General features: G+C 33.5%; 1 protein-coding gene across 1 annotated transcript in view; it reads left to right on the top strand.

Moving 5' to 3' along the window:
* The window catches only part of LOC133326217 (sodium- and chloride-dependent GABA transporter ine), a 37326-nt gene extending 15798 nt beyond the window's left edge, over positions 1-21528 (top strand). The window contains exons 3-12 of the mRNA XM_061534896.1: positions 8069-8253; positions 11373-11507; positions 16353-16482; positions 16546-16638; positions 16712-16844; positions 16906-17382; positions 17450-17590; positions 20715-20915; positions 20980-21156; positions 21220-21528. Of these exons, the coding sequence (XP_061390880.1) occupies positions 8069-8253; positions 11373-11507; positions 16353-16482; positions 16546-16638; positions 16712-16844; positions 16906-17382; positions 17450-17590; positions 20715-20915; positions 20980-21156; positions 21220-21528 (1981 nt within the window). The remainder of the gene's footprint in view (positions 1-8068; positions 8254-11372; positions 11508-16352; positions 16483-16545; positions 16639-16711; positions 16845-16905; positions 17383-17449; positions 17591-20714; positions 20916-20979; positions 21157-21219) is intronic.
* Positions 21529-23760: the final 2232 nt, after the last annotated feature.

The raw sequence follows: 23760 nt of genomic DNA, 5'->3' as shown, positions 1-23760 counted from the left end.
TGCTTTTGAGTTTCTTACTCAGACCATAGTAGCATCTGTTGGCCAACACTAATCTCCTTCGTTAACTACTTCGAAGATGTAGTTTTTAAGTTCCACAGTTGGTCCGAGTCTACTGGACGGCTTGCGCGTTAATACGTCATTTACTGCCAGTCCCACTTTAGGAGGTTCCTTCTCAATTCGTTCAAAGGTGGCTGTTGCCGCTCGCAATGTTTGACCCATTATGTCGATGTCGTCGACGTAGGCGAGTAACATGTGTTGTTTGGTGTATAGAGTGTCATTTCTGTTTACCTTTGCGTCTCGTATGACCTTTTCCAGAAGGATGTTTAAAAGGTCACACGACAAACTATCAGCTTGTCTGAATCCTCGTTCGGTATTAAAAGACTCCGAGAGGTCCTTTCCGACTTTAACAGCTGACCTTGTGCCATTAATTTTGCAGGAATGCCAAACGCAGACATGGCATTAAACACCTCTGAACGGATAGGGCTGTCGAATTCGGCTTTATAGTCGACGAATATGTGGAATTTGTCGATGTGTTTTTCGTGGGTCTTTTCCACGAACTGCGCAGAGTGAAAATCTGGTCAATGGTGCATTTGCCAGGCCTGAAACCACATTCGGTTGGTCCAATAATATCATTGACCATTGGCTTCAGTCGTTCACACAGCACGCTGGATAGCACTTTATATGCAATGAGAAGGAGACTTATTCCTCCATAGTTGGCAAATATCGTCTTGTCTCCATTTTTGTGCACGGAACAAAGGATTCTGAGGTTCCAATTATTGGGTATGCATTCTTCTAACCAAATTGTACTTATTAGCTGGTGCATGCTCCTGACTAGCATCTGACCACCGGCCTTGAATAGTTCGTGTGGTGATCATCGGCAGGTGCAGTCGAACTTTAGCCAATTAATTACTACTCCGTCCTCATCTTGGCTAGGTGGTATACACTCTATACCGTCATTTCTTATTGACTCTGGGGTATCTTCTTCACCGACACTATTTGATACCAGAATGCCCCTGAGCAGCATCTGACCACCGGTCTTGAATAGTTCGGCCGGTAATCCATCGGCAGGTGCAGCCGAACTTTAGCCGATTAATTACTACTCCGACCTCATCTTGGCTAGGTGGTATACACTCTATACCGTCATCTCTTATTGGTTCTGGTGTATTTTCTTCACCGACACTATTTGATACCAGAAGGTTTTCGAAATGCTCCTTCCACATCCCCTACACGCTATATGTATCTGTCACCAGGTTTCCATTTTCATCTATGCAGGAGGATGTGCCTGCACCAAAACCAACATTTGGTAAAAATATAATTTATGCGAAGTTTGGTTCAAATCGGATACTCAACTTCGTATGAGATTTACACTAAAAAGTTTAGACCGATTTATCACATTTTAGAATTCAAAGAGTTTCAGAGATTGGTACAAATCGGATGCTTTGTCGACATTATACGATATTTACATATTTTCAGAATTAATCCCCGTCTTCGAACACAATATAGTTTGTGTAAAACTATAATGTTGTGTAAAGTTTGAATCAAAGCGGACAATCAGTTTGCAAGATTTTATAAATATATTTTTTCATTAAAATCTTGAACATTTGTAAAGGAGGAACCAGAAAAGGGTTCTGATATTCACAATCTTCGAACTTGATTAGGTTTGGAAGAAATATTACGATGTGAAAAGTTGGGATTGAATCAATAACCCCTTTCGAGAGTTATAGTGTGCAACATGCGGCCAGGTTGACATTGCAGCCTTAAGGCAGAGGGTATATATAATACAAATAGAGCTTATCTGTAACAATGTTTTCTGAGAGTTTTTGATAATTAATATCATGGCATAACTATACAAGGTAGTCTCATGCAGTCATATGTTTCAAATTTTTTCATAAATTTACTTTTACAACATTCAGCTTCTAAATTTAAACGAAAATATCTTCCTTCGAAATGTACGCAAATCTTGTGTTCCCTGCCTATAAAACCTAAAAATATTAATTCCCACATTCTTAGTTAAATCTTGAGAACAATGTGGAGCTTTAAAAAAATATTTTTTTTAATTTGTTGAACATTTGCCAATGCAATGCGAATGGCTGCCATTATCAATTTCTTGTTTCTTTCCAAAAGAAAAACCAGTAAGGAAAGTAGTAAAGTCGGACTGGGCCGACTATATGATACGCTTCACCACTTTGGGTATATTCTACATATGTATCCAAAAAGACGTCGCCTTTCTGAAGGAATTTTGACATGAAATTGAACAAATTTAAATATGTGATTTTTATGCTTTCTGGAACCTATGCTAAATTTAATTTCATTTGGGCAAGTTTAGAGTCGTTTGCGCACTGTGTAAATCGATTTAAAGCAAACTTGACACACGCTATTCGGTATGCTGCACTGTTTAAAATTTAATCTCAATCAGACACCTATTGATTATTTGGTGTACAATTAACATAAGTCGAAATTATATATGGAAGTTACGATATATCTATATCTGAATCGATTTGAAGCAAACTTGCCAGAGATTAATTTATATTAATTTCAGTGCGTTGTGTCAATCGGCCTAGCAGTGGATCTTTAGTGCACAATTTAATTAAAATCGGACGAAAAAATATATAGGAGGTGTACAAATCATTCTACACTTAATTCAATACGCTATGCCAAAATTCGTGCAAATCGAATGCTTTTCAGAGACTTTGGTGCACCATTTACTTAAAATCGGACGAAACTATGTATGGAAGCTATATCTAAATCTGAATCGATTTTCAAGAAACTTAGCACACATCATTCTAGACTTAATTTAGTACGCTATACCAAATTTCATGCCAAACAAAAGATTAGCAGGGACTTTGGTGCACCATTTACAAAAATCGGGCGAAACTATATATGGAAGCTATATCTAAATCTGAACCGATTTTCACACATCATTCTAGACTTATTTCAATACGCTATGCCAAAATTCGTGCAAATCACATCAAGCGGGCGGACAGACGGACATGCATAAATCGACTCAGAAAGTGATTCTATGCATATTCTCAAAAGAGTCTAACATGGGTCTATCTCGATTATTTTTGCCTGTTACAAACATATGCACAAAGACATACAGCCTGTTTTTGTAAAATTCTAAACGAACGAATTCGAGTGACTTACGACCAAACCTTTGTTTATGTAAACAAATATTTTTTGATTCAAAACAAAAATAAATGACATATTTTTCAAAACCAAGGAGTTTGGTCGTAAGTCACTCGAATTCGTTCGTTTAGAATTTTACAAAAACAGGCTGATAATACCCTGTACCAAGGGTGTGGTGAAGGGTATAAAAATTGACTCAAGTCTGTAAAACTAGGTTTATAATCAACATCCATAAATCTAGTGTTAAAAATTCTTTGCGTCTTTACCAATTATCCGGATGATCTGTTTCAACACCACAAATTTTATTCATTACAAACATTTCAATTTACAAAAACCGTTTATGTCAATAACAAAAAACGTTGAAATGCATTTTCTTCTACGACATTTATTACAATCTAGATATAGAAGTCAATGTTTGCTATTCGATATCTGTCAAATTAAATGTTTGATCATTTTGATTTGGATTGTAAATCAATGTGTGGCGAATGGAGTGAATGAACGCCTAAGATCCCACCACATTTTATCTAATGATGTGAATTTAATTGTTGTCAACACATTTTCCATTTGTATAAATGTTATTTTTTATTATTATTGTTTATTATCCCTTCCTCTCGTTTATTTTCTATTCGTTTGATAGTAGGTCCACAAATAAATAAACGTGTTTATTTGCAATTATTATTATTATTTTTCTGTTTTCAAATTTTACAACAACAACAATTGTTTGGAACGATGTTGATGATTACAAGTACTGCTGTGTTTATATTATATACATACATGATGAATAGTTATATACATACATGATGAATAGTTATATACATACATGTATGTACATATGTTTGATTGGATGTCATTAAAGTACCGACATACATGTATGTATTTGGATTTTATAGAATTGAGTATTATTTAGAATTAGGTTTGTTTCTGAGTACTCTTGAAATGAAAGCTATGAAATTGAAAATGTTAGGGATGTCAATACCCATATAAGGTGTTCTTGTTATAGAATATATTCTATATTGAGAATACATAGATCATTCCAGATTATATATAAAATGTATTTTACCCACTGATAGCATTTACTATATCACTTAATTAAAAATGAATATTTGAACTATTGGTAACCTGTTATGTAAAATATTTTTTTCTATTGTAAAATTTGATAGGTCCTTCTGTCTATAAAATACCCAAACAAATGAATAACTCACATTTTTCTTAAAAATCGAGATTCCTATATTTCAATTCATTCTGCTCTATTCAGAATAATACAACATCTATTAACAAACTCCAACCGGCCGACCATACGCATGCATGGACGACGACACATTGACCGACAGAATGTTGTAATAACACTTTTGGTTCATAATTAAATTAACAACATGATTTATGGAGCGATAAACGCGATAGCTTAAAATTTTAATTATGGCATAAAAATTATGCCTGCCATTCGACCGACATGTCATGAAGCGGAACCATGTCACACAAACAAGAGATGAGTTATTGCTGTAACATTTAAAAATAATTGAGTCGATTTTATAGCCCTATACACAACTTTGCTGTGAAGCGGAAGAGTTTGTAACACAAGTAAATATTGCCAACGGACCAAAATGTTACTGCAATAATTTAGACGATACCTTGAGCTAATATTGATACATTTTGTTAGATATTCTGCTGAATGAGAATCCCTAATATTTAACTAGAACCAATTATGTTAAAAATGTGCACAAACGCTTTAAAATATCGAATATGGCGGCTATATTCGCCATATTCGGTATTTTAATATTGAATTTTTTTAGTAGGAAGATACTAATGCAATCATATAGCATGCCCAAAAGCTTTAAAATATGGATGATTTTCATATTCCAAAAACCCGGAATGAAAAAATAGAGTTCCTTCTATTGAATACAAATGCTGTGAAAGCTTTTAATTACCAAAACGGGTGGGAAAATGTTGCTAACACTTTATATTAAATCATGATCATATACCGAAAATGTTCCGCAAAGATCATTTCATTACAAAAATGTTTCTTCTAAAACCGACGCCTTGTGTTCAATAATGTTTCTTTAAAAATCCACGCCTATAGCTGGTACGTGGTTTCAAAAAAAACCCAACGCCTTTACCTGGGATGTGACTTCAAAAATATTCCTTTCAAAATCCACGCATATTGCCGTGACAAAAGATCGAAACAAAAAATCGACAAAAGATCGAAAATATATATTCCCACTTAATTTTTGGAAGTATTTCACTTTTTTCCACAAAACATACCTTTCTCGTACCCATTCCGTACTGACCAAAACTAATTATTTAAGTAGCAACTTATGCATGCATCTTCTTCTTCTACAAATTCGTAATAATTCGTTCAACTTTTTTTTGAAATTTGCCTAAGTGAAGATTATTCATCACGCCCGGTATCCGATCCATACTTATATGCAAACAAACATTTACATTCAAGTAGCGTTGTTCGATTCATATCACATATGATACCCTTCAACACTTTGGGTATATTGCGCATATGTATCCTTACAATTGTATGTCAATGTTCCCTAGAAGGAACATACGCATGTCTTTCTGCAACCTATGATAAATTTAATTTCATTCGGGCAAAATTTAATTTCATTCGGCAAAATTGATACACGCTATTCGGTACGCCGCACTGTTAAAAATTTAATTTCAATCCGACACCCGTTTGAAATACATGTGGAAGCTATGGCTGCATCTACACCAATTTCAACAAAACCCAATAACGTCATTCAAGTCTCAATTTGATAGGTTGTGCAAAATTTCGTGTTAATCGGACAAACGTTAGGAGTTTAATATATATGAATATGTTTGAGCTATATCGAAATCTGAACCGATCCGAAACTTACCACACATCATTCTAGACACAATTCAGTACGCTATGCCAAATTTCGTGCAAATCCAAAAATATGTAGGGACTTTGGTGCACTATTTACCTAAAATCGAAATCTGAACCGATTTCCACGAATCTTAACACTCATCATTTAAGACTTAATTTAGTACGCTATGCCAAATTTCGTGCAAATCGAATCACATATAGGGACTTTGGTGCACCATTTACATAAAATCGGACAAAATGGGAGCTATATCGAAATCTGAACCGATTTTCACGAAATTTAACACACATCGTTCTAGGCTTAATTTTGTACGTTATGTCAAATTTCGTACAAATCGAAGGATATATAGGGACTTTGGTGTACTATTTACCTAAAATCCGACGAAAATATATATCTAAATCTGAACCGATTTTCACTTTGTTTTCGAGTAAAAAAAATGTTTATTTTTCCCTTTTTCCTCCTCTGTTAATTTGGAAACAATCCAAATTTTACGCAGTTTTTCCTCTATTCGGTCAAAATCACCGACATTGTGGGTAGAGCCATGTCAAGATTGAAGTCATTGCCTTTTAAAAACTTCCCTCCGCAAAAAAAAAAATCAGAGCTGCTCATACTTTTATGAAAGAAGGAATTGCTGTTGATCGTCGGACTTTTCGGAAATCTGAGTTTAACGCTTCAAATAAGTACACAATGGCATCTTTTGGTAGCCGAAAATACGCCTGAAAGCTGAAATGAGCATTTGATTGAACATTTCTCTAAACATAAACATCTACACACAGTACGGATGGTAGTTCTAATGGATTGGATTTATCTCTTAAATGACTTCTAATAGATGCCACGCCAGTTGAAATCGCAACTGGAGTTTGGTTGCTTTCCATAATCGACCCATTAATGTAGTGCGCTATGCCAAATTTCGTGCAAATCGAAGGATATAAAGGGACTTTGGTGCACTATTTACAATAATTCGGGGGAAAAATATATGGGAGCTATATCTAAATCTGACCCGATTTTCACGAAACTTAATACACATCATTCTAGGCTTAATTCAGTACGCTATGCCAAATTTCGTGCAAATCGAAAGATATGTAGGTACATTGGTCAAATTTGAATCGGACGAAAATATATATGGGAGCTATATCTAAATCTGAATCGATTTTCCCAATTTCAATATTGTTCGTCCTTGGGCCAAATAAATGAGCTGTGCCAAATTTCATCCAATTCGAATCAAAAATACGACCTGTACTTTGTTTACAATTAAACATGGACAGACGGACGGACTGACGGATATGCATAAATCGACTTAATAAGTGATACTATGCATATTCTCAAAAGGAACCATGTGTCTATCTCGTTTGCTTTTGCCTGTTACAAACATATGCACATATACATAATACAGGGTAATTCACCACAGTGTGATGAATCTGAAATTACATTGAGTTACCTATATTGTACCCTATAAAATATTCATTAACAAATCCACGCTCTGGTAGTCTTATAAAAAGTATTCTTTAAAAATCCACGCTTATAAATCTTCTAATCACTTAAAATATTTTTAAAAATCCATTTTTAAAGCTCTGCCAGTCCATTTAAAAATGGAGTTTAAACAACATATGTATGCATTTTAAAAATAAAAAATGCTTAAAAATCCATATTTGTAGCCCTGCTCATTTTCATTAAACCTATTATTAAAAATTCCACCATAGACTCATTGTAGTCCCCAAAAAAATGTGTAAACTACACGCTCCTCAAAAATTTTATTTAAAATCCACACATTAGCCTTAAAAGTTATTTAAAAAATATTCTTTGAAAATATAACTTTATAAATCTAAAAATTCCATAAAAAATTATTTTGATCTGATGGTTATTCAAAGATTATTTATCATCCAACATCCCTAATCTCTCATTTAAATATATGTAAAATAGGAATGTTTAATAACATTGCAATACAATACTAATTCAAATTAATTATGCAATTAGTAATTCCGATCACTTTCAAGAATAATTTGTTTCTACTTTAAAACAATTATTTTATAAATAACTATTTATTACCAATAAACTGAATAACTTTATAAAAAAATTGTCTCTCTTCCCTTTAGACTACCCGGTGTTGATGATGATGACGATGAAAGCTATATGGATATGTCCGATGATTCGAACAACTTGAAACCACGTCAACAGCATTGGGCCAATAAAATGCAGTTTGTCTTAGCCTGCATTGGTTATTCCGTAGGTCTGGGTAACGTTTGGCGTTTTCCCTATATGTGTTATAAAAGTGGCGGAGGTAAGTTGGATTTCAATGGATACTCTTAATATTCTCACATTTTGTTGTCGGTTTTTGCGATAATAGAAAAGTGTGAAATGAGACGAACTGCATTTTTTTATTTGATAGACTTTAAGTATTTAAATGCCGATTTCCCGTTTGCGTAACATTTGTAGAACAAGAAAAAAAATTATAACACAGTTGTACAATCTTACAGATATGATGAATGTAATAAATACAAATTTGATTGTCTAGAAAGATAAGTGTTGTAATTAGATGAGGTTTGTATGGTAATGTCAAGAAATTTTTTTTTATTTGGAAGAAAATAATTTGAGGTCAAAAATATTTCTTAGCTGGAATGTAGCTACAAAAATATTCCTTTAAAAATCCACGCCTATAGTTGGGATGTGGCTACAAAAATATTCCTTTAAAAATCGACGCCTATAGCTGTGATGTGGCTACAAAAATATTCCTTTAAAAATCCACGTCTATAGCTGGGATGTGGCTACAAAAATATTCCTTTAAAAATCCATTCAAATAGTCTTTTAAAAATGCACGCTTTTACCTCTGATAATTCTTCAAAAGTAATCCATTAAAAATCCTTGTTTCCAGATATCAAATGCTTCAAAATATTCTTTCCGTCAAATTTATAATTTTGTTATTTCCCCAACAACTCATACCCACCTCGTACCCATTCCATACTGACCAAAACTAATTATTTAAGTAGAAACAAATGTATGCAGCTACAAATTCGTTCAAACATATTTTTCAATTTGCCTTAGAGAAGATTATTCATCACACCCAGTATCCGGTCCACAATTATATCCAAAACAAACATTTACATTATTTATGCTTCGAAGTACCGTTGTTTGTTCAAATATCATAATCTTCTTCTCACAGAAGTGTGGCCCTGATCAAACAGACGAATTGTCAAAAAATATTTATATTTTCAAATAAAAATTTAAAGTGACAACTGTTTGTATTTTCAATTAACATAAAGAGAGGCTATTATATGTAAGGAGATATATTAATGACATTCAATGTATAAAAACAATTATGCAAATTATTAAACTTGCTAGATTTTGTATTTATTCTTTAAAAATAAAAAATTAATTATTAAATCTTTAAAATAAATTTAATAAATATTCTTTAAAATATCCTCGATTATTTTGCTGTTTAAAAATTATTATTAGTTTTTTAACACACACCTTTTTTGGCGATGGAAAAAAATTAAAAATATTTTTTTTAACATACGCCTATTTTGGTGCTTCACAAAAAATCTTAAAAATCGACGCCTATTTTGGCGCTTGAAAAATAATTCTTTACAAAATGGAGTACATTACGTAAAGAATTTTTAGTGCTTGAAAAAATATTATTTAACAAATCTACAGCTATTTTTGTGCTTGGAAAAAATATTATTTAAAAAAATTCATGCCAATTTGGTGCTTGAAAAAATATTCTTTAAAAATCCACTCCTATTTTGGTGCTTGGAAAAAATATTCTTTAAAAAATCTACGCCTAATTTGGTGCTTAAAATAAATATTTAAAAAAACACGACTAGTTTGATGCTTCAAAAAATTTTAAAAACCCACGCCTAGTTTTTATTATATTTTTTTTAACCCATGCCTAGTTTGATGCTCTAAAAATAGTTTTTAAAAATACAAAAAAATATTCTTTAAAAAATCCACACCTATTTTGGTGTTTGAAAAAAAAAATATTTTTTAAAAAATCCATGCCTATTTTGGTGTTTGAAAAAATATATTCTTTAAAATACAACCCTACATATCTGCATAAAAATATTTATTTAAAAACTCTTCGCTAATGTCTCTAGGTTAGGTTATGTTGAAAAGAGGGGTGGATGATACCAACACATATCCAACATGAGAAGGACATACACATAAGCCAATTGAGGCCTGTTTTGCTCTCTTTTTGTTTAGCGTTAGGATTTGCTTAGTTTTGTGTTCACTTGGGTCACCCCATAAGATTTTGGTTATTTTTCCTGTCCCCTCATTTTCTCATAGGGTTTTGTGGGTCTCATTTGCCCATTTGCTCATGTCTTGGCGTGTTTCGATAAAGGGTTTGGCGGTATTCACATCTATTGTGGGTAGTGCAGTAGCACTCCTGCCTAAATGATTTGCTATCTCATTGCCTATGATTGGTGACCCGCTGACCTTGGTCACCCGGTACCCATATAATTCGTACAGGTCCTTGTTATGAGAAATCATTAATGGTATTTATAAATTCAAGTACAGTTTTGGATTTAACTGTTTTGGAAGATATTGCCTTTATAGCTTGTTTGCTATCCGTAATAATATTTACTGTATTTTGTCCTTGGTTTGAACTTAACCAGTTAAGACACTCTTTTATAGCTTTAACCTCCGCATGTAAGATCGTGCTGTGATCTGTAAGACGAAGAGAAATTTCGGTTTCCTCCTAGCCGAGAGCCATCTGTGTAGCAACAGCTACCAGGCGGCATCTGAACTAGTGATCCACTATTCCATTGTTCTCTATCTGGTATTATAGTTTCGCACCGTGTTACTACTCTCGTTTCAGGTATACGGTCTGAGACAAAGATATTGATTGTTGACTCAGTAGTTGCCTGTAAAATGTTTTTGTGCGGTATGTTGTGTCCGGTGTCTATCCACTCGTCCATTGCCTTAAGTCTTAAAGCTGCAACCGCCGCTTCATATTTTATTTGGATGCCTATTGGATGTATATATAGTATTGTCTCCAAGGCCCTATTTGGTGTTGTACGCATTGCTCCACATATACCTAGGCAACACGATCTTTGAACTTTCTGCAACGGTTTTACGTTACATGTTTTATCCATTGCTGTCCACCAGACGCGTATGTTAGAATTGGTCTAATGACGCTCTTATAGATCCAGTGCATCATCTTTGGATTTATACCCCATTTAAAGCCTACGGCTCTTCTACAGAAAGACTAGCATCTATGGGCCTTGTCAGCCCTTTGCTGTATCTGGTCTCCCAGATATTTAATTTTGTTTGAAATGGCTATCATTTTATTTTGGAAGATGGGCTCTTCATACCGACCTTTTTGTCTTTCTAGTGAAAAGACATATCTCCGTTTTATCTCTAAAATCATTCTTAAATATTTTCCTTTAATTTCTCTTTTTTCAGGCGTTTTCCTCGTACCTTATTGTATTATTCTAATTATCTGCAGCATACCATTATTGTTTATGGAATTATCCGTTGGACAATACACAGGCAGAGGACCAATTGGAGCATTAGGACAATTATGTCCCCTATTTAAAGGTAAGTTCATTAAAACCTTTCATATACAATTTGAAATTATATGAAATATTTATTCGCTAATGGATCAACAAATGAATCTGTGCTCAAAGCTAATTCATATATAAATATATAATTCATACAAAACACTTGGCTTTGAGTGGAGTATTTTATTTCTTCCGAAAATAATTATGTTCAGAGCAGAGCTGTGCAGTCATTTTTGCATATACGGATTTCCTATTTAAAAAATTCAAATCCACGGATTTCCTATTTAAAAAATTCAAATCCACAAACATGCATGTATGTATGAAATGTATATGTGTAGCTTCTTAGCAATAATCATCTATGATTGTAATTTATATATTCCTATTTTACACTAAATTAGTTGGCGAAATTAGCAACGACGTCGACGATGATAATTAGTCTAGACAAGTGATCTTCAGCTTGGATATATTTTGATATATGATCATAATTTATAAAAAAACAAAAACCATATACATATATTTATTACACAAATAAACTGTCGTTTCCATCTATGCACATGTAATTTATACAATTTAAATCATAATTAGTACTACCAATGATCATTAATGTAATTGGCATTACGTTCGCCACGTTCCTACTAACAAAATGACTTGTTTACATGTGCAGTCATATGACGGTATATTTTGGACGAGGGAGTGTTTCCAACTGACAGTGGTGGCTAATTTGCAACCCAATAAAACTTTTGAATATTTATATAATTAACATCTCACACGTTTCTGCACACATAAGTGTCCAAAGAAGGTTAAGAATATTTAATCATTTCATGTTTTAGATATATTTTTATTTAATTGAATGATTAACAACTAAACGATGGATGGGGTACAGTGGTATAAAAAAGAAAAAAATAAATAAAAGTAAAAAATCGATTTAAATATACAAATAAAAATCCACATTATAACTCTGATAGTCCTTAAAACATATTATTTAAAAATCCACTCCTATAGCACTGATAGTCCTTTAGAAAAAATTTTCTTTTTAAAAATCCACGCCTATAGCTGTGATAATCATTTAGAAAATATTATTTAAAAATCAACGCCTGTAGTTCTGATAGTCCTTTAAAAAATATTCTTTAAAAATCCAAGCCTGTAGTTCTGTTAGTCCTTTAAAAAATATTCTTTAAAAATTCACACCTATACCTCGGATATACTTTTAGAAAATATTCTTTAAAAATCCACGTTTAAAGCTCTGATAATCCTTCAGAAAATATTCTCTATATAATCCTTTAGAAAATATTCTTTAAAATTCCACACATGTAGTTCTGATAGTCCTTTAGAAAATATTCCTTAAAAACCCACGCCTATTGCTCTGATAATCCATTAGAAAATATTCTCTAAAAATCCACGCCATAACTCTGATAATCCTTTAGAAAATATTCTTTAAAAATCCACGCCTATAACTCTGATAATCCTTTACAAAATATTCTTTAAAATTCCACACCTATAGCTCTGATAGTACTTTAGAAAATATTATTGAAATCCGTTGATAATCTTTAAAACATATCATTCTAGACTTAATTTAGTGTGCTATACCAAATTTCGTGCAAATCGAAAGATAGTTAGACACTTTGGCGCATTATTTACCTTAAATCGGACAAAAATATATATGAGAGCTATATCTAAATCTTAACCGAAATTTAACACACATCGTTATAGACTTAATTCAGTATGTTATGCCAAATTTCGTGCAAATCGAACGATATATAGGGACTTTGGTGCACTATTTAACTAAAATCGGACGAAAATATATATGAGAGCTATATCTAAATCTTAACCCATTTTCACGAAACTTAACACATATCATTCCAGACTTACTTTAGTATGCTATGCCACATTTCGTGCATATCGAACGATATATAGGGACTTTGGTTCACCATTTACATTAAATCGGACGAAAAAATATATGGGAGCTATATCTAAATCTAAACCGATTTTCACGAAACTTTGCACACATTATTCTAGACTTCATTCAGTACGCTATGCCAAAATTCGTGCAAATCGAAAGATATTAAGGGACTTTGGAGCACCATTTACCTTAAATCGGACGAATATATATATGGGAGCTATATCTAAACCTGAACCGATTTTCACGAAACTTAACACACATCATTCCAGACTTAATTCAATACGCTGTGCCAAATTTCGTGCATATCGAAAGATATATAGGGACTTTGGTGAACCATTTACATTAAATGGGACGAACACATATATGGGAGCTATATCTAAATCTGAACCGATTTTCACGAAACTTAACACACATCATTCAAATTTCGTGCATTTCGAAAGATATATAGGGACTTTGGTGCACCATTTACGTTAAATCGGGCGAAAATGTATATGGGAGCTATATCTAAATCTAAACCGATTTTCACGAAACTTCACGTACGTCATTCTAGGCCTTATCCAGTATGCTATGACAAATTTTGTGCTAATCGATTCTACGCATATTCTCAAAAGGAACCATGTGTCTTTATCGTTTTCTTTTGCCTGTTACAAACATATGCACAAAGACATAATACCCTGTACCACAGTGTGGTGAAGAGTATAAAAATCGACGATTATAGCTCTGATAGTGCCTTAAAATATTCTTTAAACATCTACGCCTATAGCTCTAATAATCCTTTAAAAAATATTATTTAACCAGTAAGGAATGTAGTAAAGTCGGACGGGGCCGACTATATGATACCCTTCACCACTATGGGTATATTAAACAGGACTATTAACATGAAATTGGATGAAATAAAATATGTGATATTTATCTAAATGTGAAACAAATATAAACAGGTCATCCGTTGGGCTATGTCTGTACTTCTAGAAAACGCAACTACGTAATTCTACGCTCATTTTTGTATGTTGTGCAAAATTTGATGTCAATCTGACTACATGAGGAGTTTGATGCCCAATTTACTTGAAATCGGGCGAAAATATATATGGAAGCTCTATCCAAATATTAATCGATTTCAAACAAACATGTCACAGGTTAGGTTATAGTAATTTCAGAACGTTTTGTTGCTATTAGCCTGTTGGTTCCTTGGTGCGTCAATTACTTAAAATCAATCTATAATAAAAGGAAGCTATATCTAAATCTGGACCGATTTTCACGAAACTTGGCAGACATCATTCTAGGTTCAATTCAGTACGTTGTGCCAAATTTCGTGCAAATCGAAAGATATATAGGGACTTTGGCACCATTTACATGAAATCGGACGAAACTATATATGGGAGCTATATCTAAATCTGGACCGATTTCTCGAAGCTTGGCAGACATCACTCTAGGCTTAATTCAGTACGTTATGCCAAATTTCGTGCAAATCGAAGGATATATATAGGGACTTTGGTGCACCATTTACATGAAATCGAACGAAACTATATATGAGAGCTATATCTAAATCTGGACCGATTTTCACGAAACTTGGCAGGCATAATTCTAGACCTAAATGATTAGGCTGTACCAAATTTCGTACAAATCGAAAGAAATATAGAGACCGTTTACACTAAATCGGTTATATATATATATATATATATATATATGGGAGCTATATCTAAATCTGAACCGATTTTTCCCAATTTCAATAGGGTTCGTCCTTAGGCCGAATAAGTGACCTATGCCAAATTTCATCCAATTCGGATCATAAATGAGACCTGTACTTTGTTTACAATTTAACATGCACAGACAGACGGACGGACGGACATGCATAAATCGACTTAGAAAGTGATTCTATGCATATTCTCAAAAGGAACCATGTGTCTATCTCGTTTCCTTTTGCCTGTTACAAACATATGCACAAAGACATAATACCCTGTACCACAGTGTGGTGAAGGGTATAAAAATGCACGCCTATAACTCTAATAGCCATTTAGAAAATATTCTTAAGAAATCCACGCATATGTCTCTGATAGTCCTTCGGAAATTATTCTTCAGAATCTAGGCTTATATTTTATTGCTTTTTACATTTACTTTATATTATTATCCAAATAAATTCTATTTAATTTCTATGAGTCAACAACTTGATCCGCCTTTTTAATTTATTCAAATAATTAATAAAATGAAGAAAAATTGCATAATTTCCTAATATATATCACACAGTCATACACCCCTTCTCCACGCCTGTGCAAAAAATATGCATATTTATTTCCTGGTTCATTTTTTTAAATTTAAATATTTGTTACTATGTATATCAGCATACAATATTCTCCAAATACCTCCGACTTGTGTGTTACAGTTTACTAATTAGCATATACTTGAAAGAATTGTTCAATACTATAAATTAAATATGCAAAAAATATATATGTAGATATATGTGTGTATATTATAGGGTGGCGGTTTTCACAGTTATTGAAATGAGAGAGAAATATTTAAAACAGTATGGAAAACACAAAAGTCAGACGGCGTCGACTATATTCAACCCTTCACAACATTGGGTATATACAAGAGGGGCTTCTAATATTTTAATTTCTTATCAATCGGTTGTGTTATCCCTTCAAAAATATTCTTTAAAGTCTCTCAAAAAAATTCTTAAAATGTCCACGGTTATAACTCCGAATTGTCTTCAAAAATTATTATTTAAAAATCCGTCCGTATAGCTCAGAATTTTCCTAAGAAAACATTCCTTAAAAGAAACCGACGCTTACAACTCTGAATGTTCTTAAAAATTCAGGCTTTAAGGCCTGAGATTTCCTCAAAACATTTCCTTAAAAAATCTATTATCTTAGTTCCATAAGTAGTAGTATTTTAAAATTCACGTAGAAATTCTTTAAAATATATTTTTTTAACTAACCTAAAAATATTTAATTCTAACCTTATGTTTTGTTTTACTATTCTTTCTAGGAGCTGGTCTGGCAAGTGTAGTGGTGTCATTTCTAATGTCCACCTACTATAGTGTCATCATTGGATATTCGATTTATTACTTTTTCACAGCCTTTAAAAGTGAAATGCCATGGGTGGATTGTAATAATCGGTAAGATATTTTTCAATACTTATTTAAAATCAAAAAATAAGTTATATTTTCATTCCCATACAGATGGAACACACCCGACTGTTGGGTACCACAACGGGTGGGCGATAATACCACATCGCCACCCATGTCAAGGACACCATCAGAGGAATTTTTCGAGTATGTTTTTCAATGACTTCATATTTGAAATACATATAATTATTTTTTTATATTTACCCACATTCCCCTGCAGGAACAAAGTATTACAAATTAGCCCTGGTATTGAGTATCCCGGTACAATGAGATGGGAATTGTTTGCCTGTTTAATATGTGCCTGGTTGATGGTTTATTTTGCCACATGGAAATCGATTAAATCATCGGCAAAGGTAAGACATTCAAAATTATATTATTTCTTTGAGATTCGTTAAAGAAGACTTACTATTTCAGGTACGTTACTTCACTGCCACCTTCCCCTTTATCTTGATCATTATACTCATGGGTCGTGCTGTCACTCTGGAAGGAGCCGATGATGGTTTGCGTTACTTTTTCCGTCCCAATTGGGAGGAGCTGAAAAATGCCAATGTCTGGATAAATGCCGCCTCACAAAATTTCAATTCATTGGGCATAACATTTGGTTCGATGATTTCCTTTGCCAGCTATAACAAATACAATAATAATATTTTGCGGGATACTGTGGCCGTGAGCGTGGTCAATGTTTTGACAAGTTTATTGGTCGGCGTCTTTGCCTTTGCCACATTGGGTAATCTGGCATTGGAACAAAATACCAATGTGAAAGATGTCATTGGTGATGGTCCTGGCTTGATATTTGTCGTATATCCGCAGGCAATGGCCAAAATGCCATATGCCCAACTGTGGGCCGTGATGTTTTTCTTTATGTTATTGTGTTTGGGTTTGAATTCGCAGGTGAGACAAAATGATTTCCAAAATAGTTTTGCGTTTTTTAATAAATTCCATGATTTTTCGTTCGCAGTTTGCTATTGTCGAAGTTGTTGTCACCTCAATACAGGATGGTTTCCCCAATTGGATTAAGAGACATTTAGGTTATCATGAAATTGTAGTTTTAATTGTATCGGTTATATCGTTTCTATTTGGATTGCCAAATTTAATACAGGTGAGTAGAATTGAAAGATACTCTTTTTACAAAAAAAAAAAAAAAAAATATTTTATAAAAAATTTAAAAACTCAAGGCTACAGTAATTATTCAACAAATATTCATAAAAAACCAGTAAGGAAAGTAGTAAAGTTGGTGGGGCCGACTATATGATACCCTTTACCACTTTGGGTATATTCAACAGATGAACCCTAACAGTCGTCGCATTTTTGAAGGAACATTCTGCAACCTATACTAATTAATGGTACAGGGAATTATGTCTTTTCTGCATATGTTTCTAACAGGCAAAAGAAAACGAGATAGACACATGGTTCCTTTTGAGATTATGCATAGAATAACTCTCTGAGCCGATTTATGCATGTCCGTCCGTCCGTCCGTCTGTCTGTCTGTCGATGATAAATTGTAAACAAAGTACAAGTCGCATTTATAATCCGAATTGGATGAAATTTGGTATAGGTCACATATTTGGCCCAAGACGAACCCTATTGAAATTGTGAAAAATCGGTTCAGATTTAGATATAGCTCCCATATATATTTTCGTTCGATTTAATGTAAACGATCCCTAAATATCTTTCGATTTGCACGAAATTTGTCGCAGCGTAATGAATAAGGTCTAGAATGATGTGTGCAAAATTTCGCGAAAATCGGTTCAGATTTGGATATAGCTCCCATATATATTTTCGTCCGTTTTAAGGTAAATGGGGTACCAATGTCTCTATATATATTCGATTTGCACGAAATTTGGCATAGCGTACTGAATTAAGTCCAGAACGATGTGTGCCAAATTTTGTGAAAATCGGTTCAGATTTAGATATAGCTCCAATATATATTTTCGTCCGATTTTAGGTAAATATTGCACCAAAGTCCCTTTGTGTGCTTCGCTTTGCACAAAGTTTGGCTTAGCGTACTAAATTGGGTCTAGAATCAGGAAAATCGGTTCAGATTTCGATATAGCTCCCATATATATCGCCCATCATTGTAGACTTAAGGGAACCCCCCCCATTCTCGATTTTTTATTTTTAAGATTTTAAATGGGCTGGTAAATGAATACCAATGCTTGTTAAGGTTTGTAACTTTGCACATATATATTTGAATATTTAAAAATGAATAAAAATAATTTACAAAAAAATTTTGTTGTTGTTTTGTTGTTGTTTTTTGTGATCAAAGAAAAGTCCTTATTTTTGATGGCGGGCATGATAACTCCTCACTGGAACATCGGAATCCGAAAATTCCAACGGTGTTAGAAAGAGTACATGTCTGGCTCTCGTATGAACTAGGATTATTGACTTCGCTCTAAAATTAACAAAATGGCGGACCTTTGAAAACATATTTTTGGAAAATCGCCGATTTTTTACCAAAAACCAAGTTAAAAAATAAGGAAGATCTTCACCGATTGGCTTTATCCTAGTTCATACGATAGCTATACACTCACAGAGAAACGTGTAAAAATTTGAAATCGATTGGGTTATTAGTTTTTGAGTTATCGTGCCCGCCATTCGCAAAAAAATGTTTAGAGAAAAACGCGTTTAAAGTTCGAGAAGCCCCTCAACCTTTACTTGATGCTGACACATAAATCGGCTATATCTTCAAGAGTTCTTGAGATTTTCACTTGAAATTTTGCAGGGACATTCTTGAATTAGTGTAGATTGGAATTAAGTCAACAACAATTTTGACCCCGAGAATGGGGGGGGGGGGGTCCCCTTAAGTGAAAATCGAAATATTTATAGGGAATTTGGTGCACCATTTACATTAAATCACGAAACTTAGCACACATCATTCTAGGTTTAATTCTGTACGTTGTAGACTTAATTCAGAACGCTGTGTCAAATGTCATGCAACTCGAAAGATATATAAGGTCTTTGGTGCACCATTTACATTAAATCGGACGAAAATATATATGGGAGCTATATCTAAATCTGAACCGATTTTCCCAATTTCAATGGGGTTCGTTCTTAGGCCAAATAAATGTCCTGTGGCTAATTTCAGCTAAGTCGGATCATAAATGCGACCTTGGTTTACAATTTAACACCAACGGATGGACAGACGAACGGACGGACATGCATACATCGACTTAAAAACTGATTCTATGCATATTTTTTTAAAAAAGAACCATGTGTCTATCTCGTTTCCTTTTGTCTGTTACCCGTACCACAGTGTGGCTAAAGGTATAAAAATATACACCAATATCCTTCTTGAATATATATCCTTCCAGAATCCACACATAATATTATTTAAAAATCAACGCTAGTAGCCTTCCTGAATCTTCAAAAATTATTATTTAAAAATCCACACCATAGACTCCTTGAACCCTCAATTTACAATATTATTCAAAAATCAACTCCTATATCCTCTCTGAATCCCATAATAATATTATTTAAAAATTCACGCTTATAGCCTTCCTGAATCCTCAAATAATATCATTCAAAAATCCACACCAATATCCTTCCTGAATCCTTAAAAAATATTATTAAAAAATCCATGCCTTCAGCCTTCCTCGATCCTCAAATAATATGATTTAAAATCCACGATTATAACCTTCCTGAATGCTCAAATAATATAATTTAAAAATCCACGCTTTTAGCCTTCCTGAATCCTCAAATAATTTGAATTAAAAATCCACGCCTATAGCCTTCATCATTCCTTAAATAATATCAGTTAAAACATCCAAGCCTTTAGCCTTCTTAAATCCTTTTATGATATTATTTAAAAATGTTCAACTATATCCTTCCTGAATTGTCAGTCTTCCTGAATCCTCAAAAAATATTATTAAAAAATCCAAGCCTATTGTCTTTCTAAATCCTCAAATAATATTATTATAAAAATCCATATATATCCTTCCTGAATCCTCATTCAGATCCACAACAAGTATTATTAAAAAAATCCATTCCCGAATGCTCAAAAAGGTTCATGCTAATAGCCTTATCAGATCCTCAAAAAATATTACTTAAAAATCCAAGTCATATCCTTTCAAGACCCTCAAAAATTCTTTTACAAATCCACTTCCATACCTTACTATATCCTTAAGATATGTATAACCACTAAGTATCCATGCCTATATCCTTACAAGTCTCTCGAAAATATACGTATGTATATGTTGTTTTATGTATGTCATTTTCTTTTACAGGGTGGTATTTATTTCTTCCAACTGATGGATCATTATGCTGCCTCTGTTACCATTATGTTCTTGGCGTTCTGTCAAATGATAGCAATAGCCTGGTTTTATGGTACCGGACGTCTATCGAAAAATATCAAACAAATGACTGGTAAGGCACCATCACTATATTTAAAATCATGTTGGATATTATGTGGACCTTGTTTGCTGTTTGTAAGTATAACTTCGAAATATAGAAGACTTCCGTTTCAATAACATTCCAATAATTTTATTTCAGGCCATTTGGATATTGAGTTTAATCAACTACAAAGAACCTAGCTATCACAATGGACGTTACACTTATCCCGATTGGGCTTACGGTATTGGTTGGATGTTTGCATCATTTTCATTGGTTTGTATACCGGGTTATGCGTTGCTTAATTTGTATAGGGCACCTGGTCGTGATATACAAGAGGTAAAGAAGAACTTATTTAAAAAACACTTATGTTCAAAATTAATTATTATTATCCCTTTCCAGCGTTTACAAAATGCTTTACGTCCCAACATATACGAGTGCCGAATTTGTGGTGAACACCACTGTGAACATGACTTCCCGGAACAAGAACAATATATGTTGGCCCAAGAATTGGCTGGTGTTTATAAACCCACAGTTGTAGCACCCCAACATGTAAATGCTGCGGGACAAAAATCTGGTTATAATCCAATGCATTTGCATGTACAAATGGAAAAGCCGCAAGACGCTGCACCAACACGAGATGTTGTCCAAGAAATGCCTACAACTTCATCAACAAATACCGAAGGTTTAAAAGATGGCCAACAAAGATGATTCTAATCGAAAATTTTAACTAACACGTTTAGGCTTTTATTTAAAATTCATATATATTTTGTAGTATACTTTAGGGCTTTGTAAAAGTTATCCATTCCCAAAAAAATAAGAAGAATTATTACTGTTAGTTATTTTGTTTTCTTTTGTTAAATGTTATAGAACAAATTGAACGTTGTTTATTGAACAATAATAGTAACATATGAAAATAGTTCATATATATTTGTTGTAATAGTATTTTACAAAAACAGAAACCAAAAAAGTAAACAATAAACGAAATTTTTGAAAATATACTGGATTATATTTCTTTCTATAAATAAATTAGAACTTATTAAATAAATACGGTCCATAAAAAAGGTTATTTAAATGCCAAATGAAATTGATACCTCTAAAATCCTTTACAAAATATTCCCACAAACTCTACGCTTATATAAAATTCAAGTCTATAACTCTGAAAGTCTTTTAGAAAATATACAAAAAAAAAACAGATAAAACGGCTGAAGCTAGAATCTTGAAATAAGGCTGGGTTTTTGGAAATTCGTACTAGAACGGTACGAAAAGTACCATTTGTATTTGGCGAACCGGTGGAGCTAGAAAATTTGGATTGGTGGTCGTTGATGGAGTGTAGGATAGATGTACCAAAGGGTTTTTGAAAATTCGAACTATAACTATCCGAAAGTACGAAATTGTACTAAATTTGGTAGGTTAGGTTAGGTTTGGGGATGTGCAGTCACGTGTATGACTGCAACACTCTGAGACCGTGAAGGTCGACGGTCCTATGAGTCAGACAGAAAAGTGTTACGTGCCAAGGTTGTATGCTCCTAACCACTTTATGTTTCTAATTATGCTGTAGATTAGAGCAGGTTCGGTTGTTGAGAAGAGGCTGAGACTAGGTAGAAAATGAGCACCCATTAGTCTGTGGCGCCTGTAAGCCAGGGCTGGGCACTGGCACAGGAGATGCTCAATTGTCTCCGTCTCCTCCTCGTCAACACAGAGTCTACAGTAATCAATTGCATCGAGATTCCATTTACTAGTAAAGGCCCTGATGTTGCAGTGACCAGTGATGATTCCTGTCACCACTCTAATTTCGGCTTTACTCAGGTTCAATAGTGAGCGCATTCTTTTGGTAGACAGAGTCGACCAAATGGATCTTGACACGTTGCACCTAGGTTCGTTGTGCCAAAGTTCACAGGCTGTTTCGTCAAAGAATGCCTCAAAATTCCTATAGAAAAGACATATGGGTGGTTTGATTGAGTCATCAGTTTCTAGATCGGTGGATTGAGATCCTCGTCTAGCTAGTTCGTCATTACCCAAAATGTCACAATGTCCTGGTACCCAACGCAACCGATAGCTACGGTTAAGTTCTTCCAGAGCTGCTCTACACTTGAGGACGGCTTCGGATTTGATGTGACAAGATTTGATGGCTTTAAGTAGAGAGGAAATAATGAAATTTGGAGTCAGAATCACTGTAAGGGTGTAGGTTCAGTTTAAGCAATGGGTACTAAATTTGGTACCATTTGAATTTTAGGCGAACCAATAGAGCTAGAATCATGAAATTTGGAGTCATGATCATTATTGAGGTGTAAGATCGAGATATGGAGGAAGTTTTAAAAATGTAGTAAGTTTTGGAAGTTCGTACTATTGTGTACTAAATTTGGTACAATTTGAATTGTGGGTGAACCGATAGAATTGTAAGCCTGAAACTTGGATTTTAATCATTATGGGGGTGTAGGGTTGGAGTATATAGGAAGTTTTGGAAATTGGTACCACTGTGTACTAAATTTATAATTTATTTATTTTTTTTTATTTTATTTTATTTATTTATTTATTTTTTTTTTTTTTTTTTTGATAAACCGATAGAATTGGAATCCTGGAACTTGGATTTATGATCACTGTGGAGGTGTAGGTTTGGGTTAAGTAGGAAGTTTTGGAAATTCGTACTACTGTGTACTAAATTTGGTACAAATTGAATTGTGGATGAACCGATAGATTTGGAATTCTGAAACCTGGATTTAGGATAACTGTGGAGATTTTCCCCAAAAAACGTCTTTAAAAATTTTTGAGTTTTTTATTTTGAGTCACTTGACTGCGCATTTTCTGAGTATTTCGTCGTCTATATCTTCATTAGTCTATGAAAATGGCCTATTTTTCTTTAATGTTTTTATCTGAGGATATAGTTTTTGCTTAAAACTAACTATATTTAGTGGCATTCCAAATTAAAAAGTTCAAACATTT

This window comes from Musca vetustissima, unplaced genomic scaffold, assembly GCF_032173495.1.
Source record: "Musca vetustissima isolate MV318-11 ecotype Yass unplaced genomic scaffold, APGP_CSIRO_Mvet_v1 utg5479, whole genome shotgun sequence".
NCBI lineage: Eukaryota > Metazoa > Arthropoda > Insecta > Diptera > Muscidae > Musca > Musca vetustissima.
The sequence above is the reverse complement of the archived record's forward strand: the minus strand, read 5'-3'. Positions and strand labels throughout refer to the sequence as shown.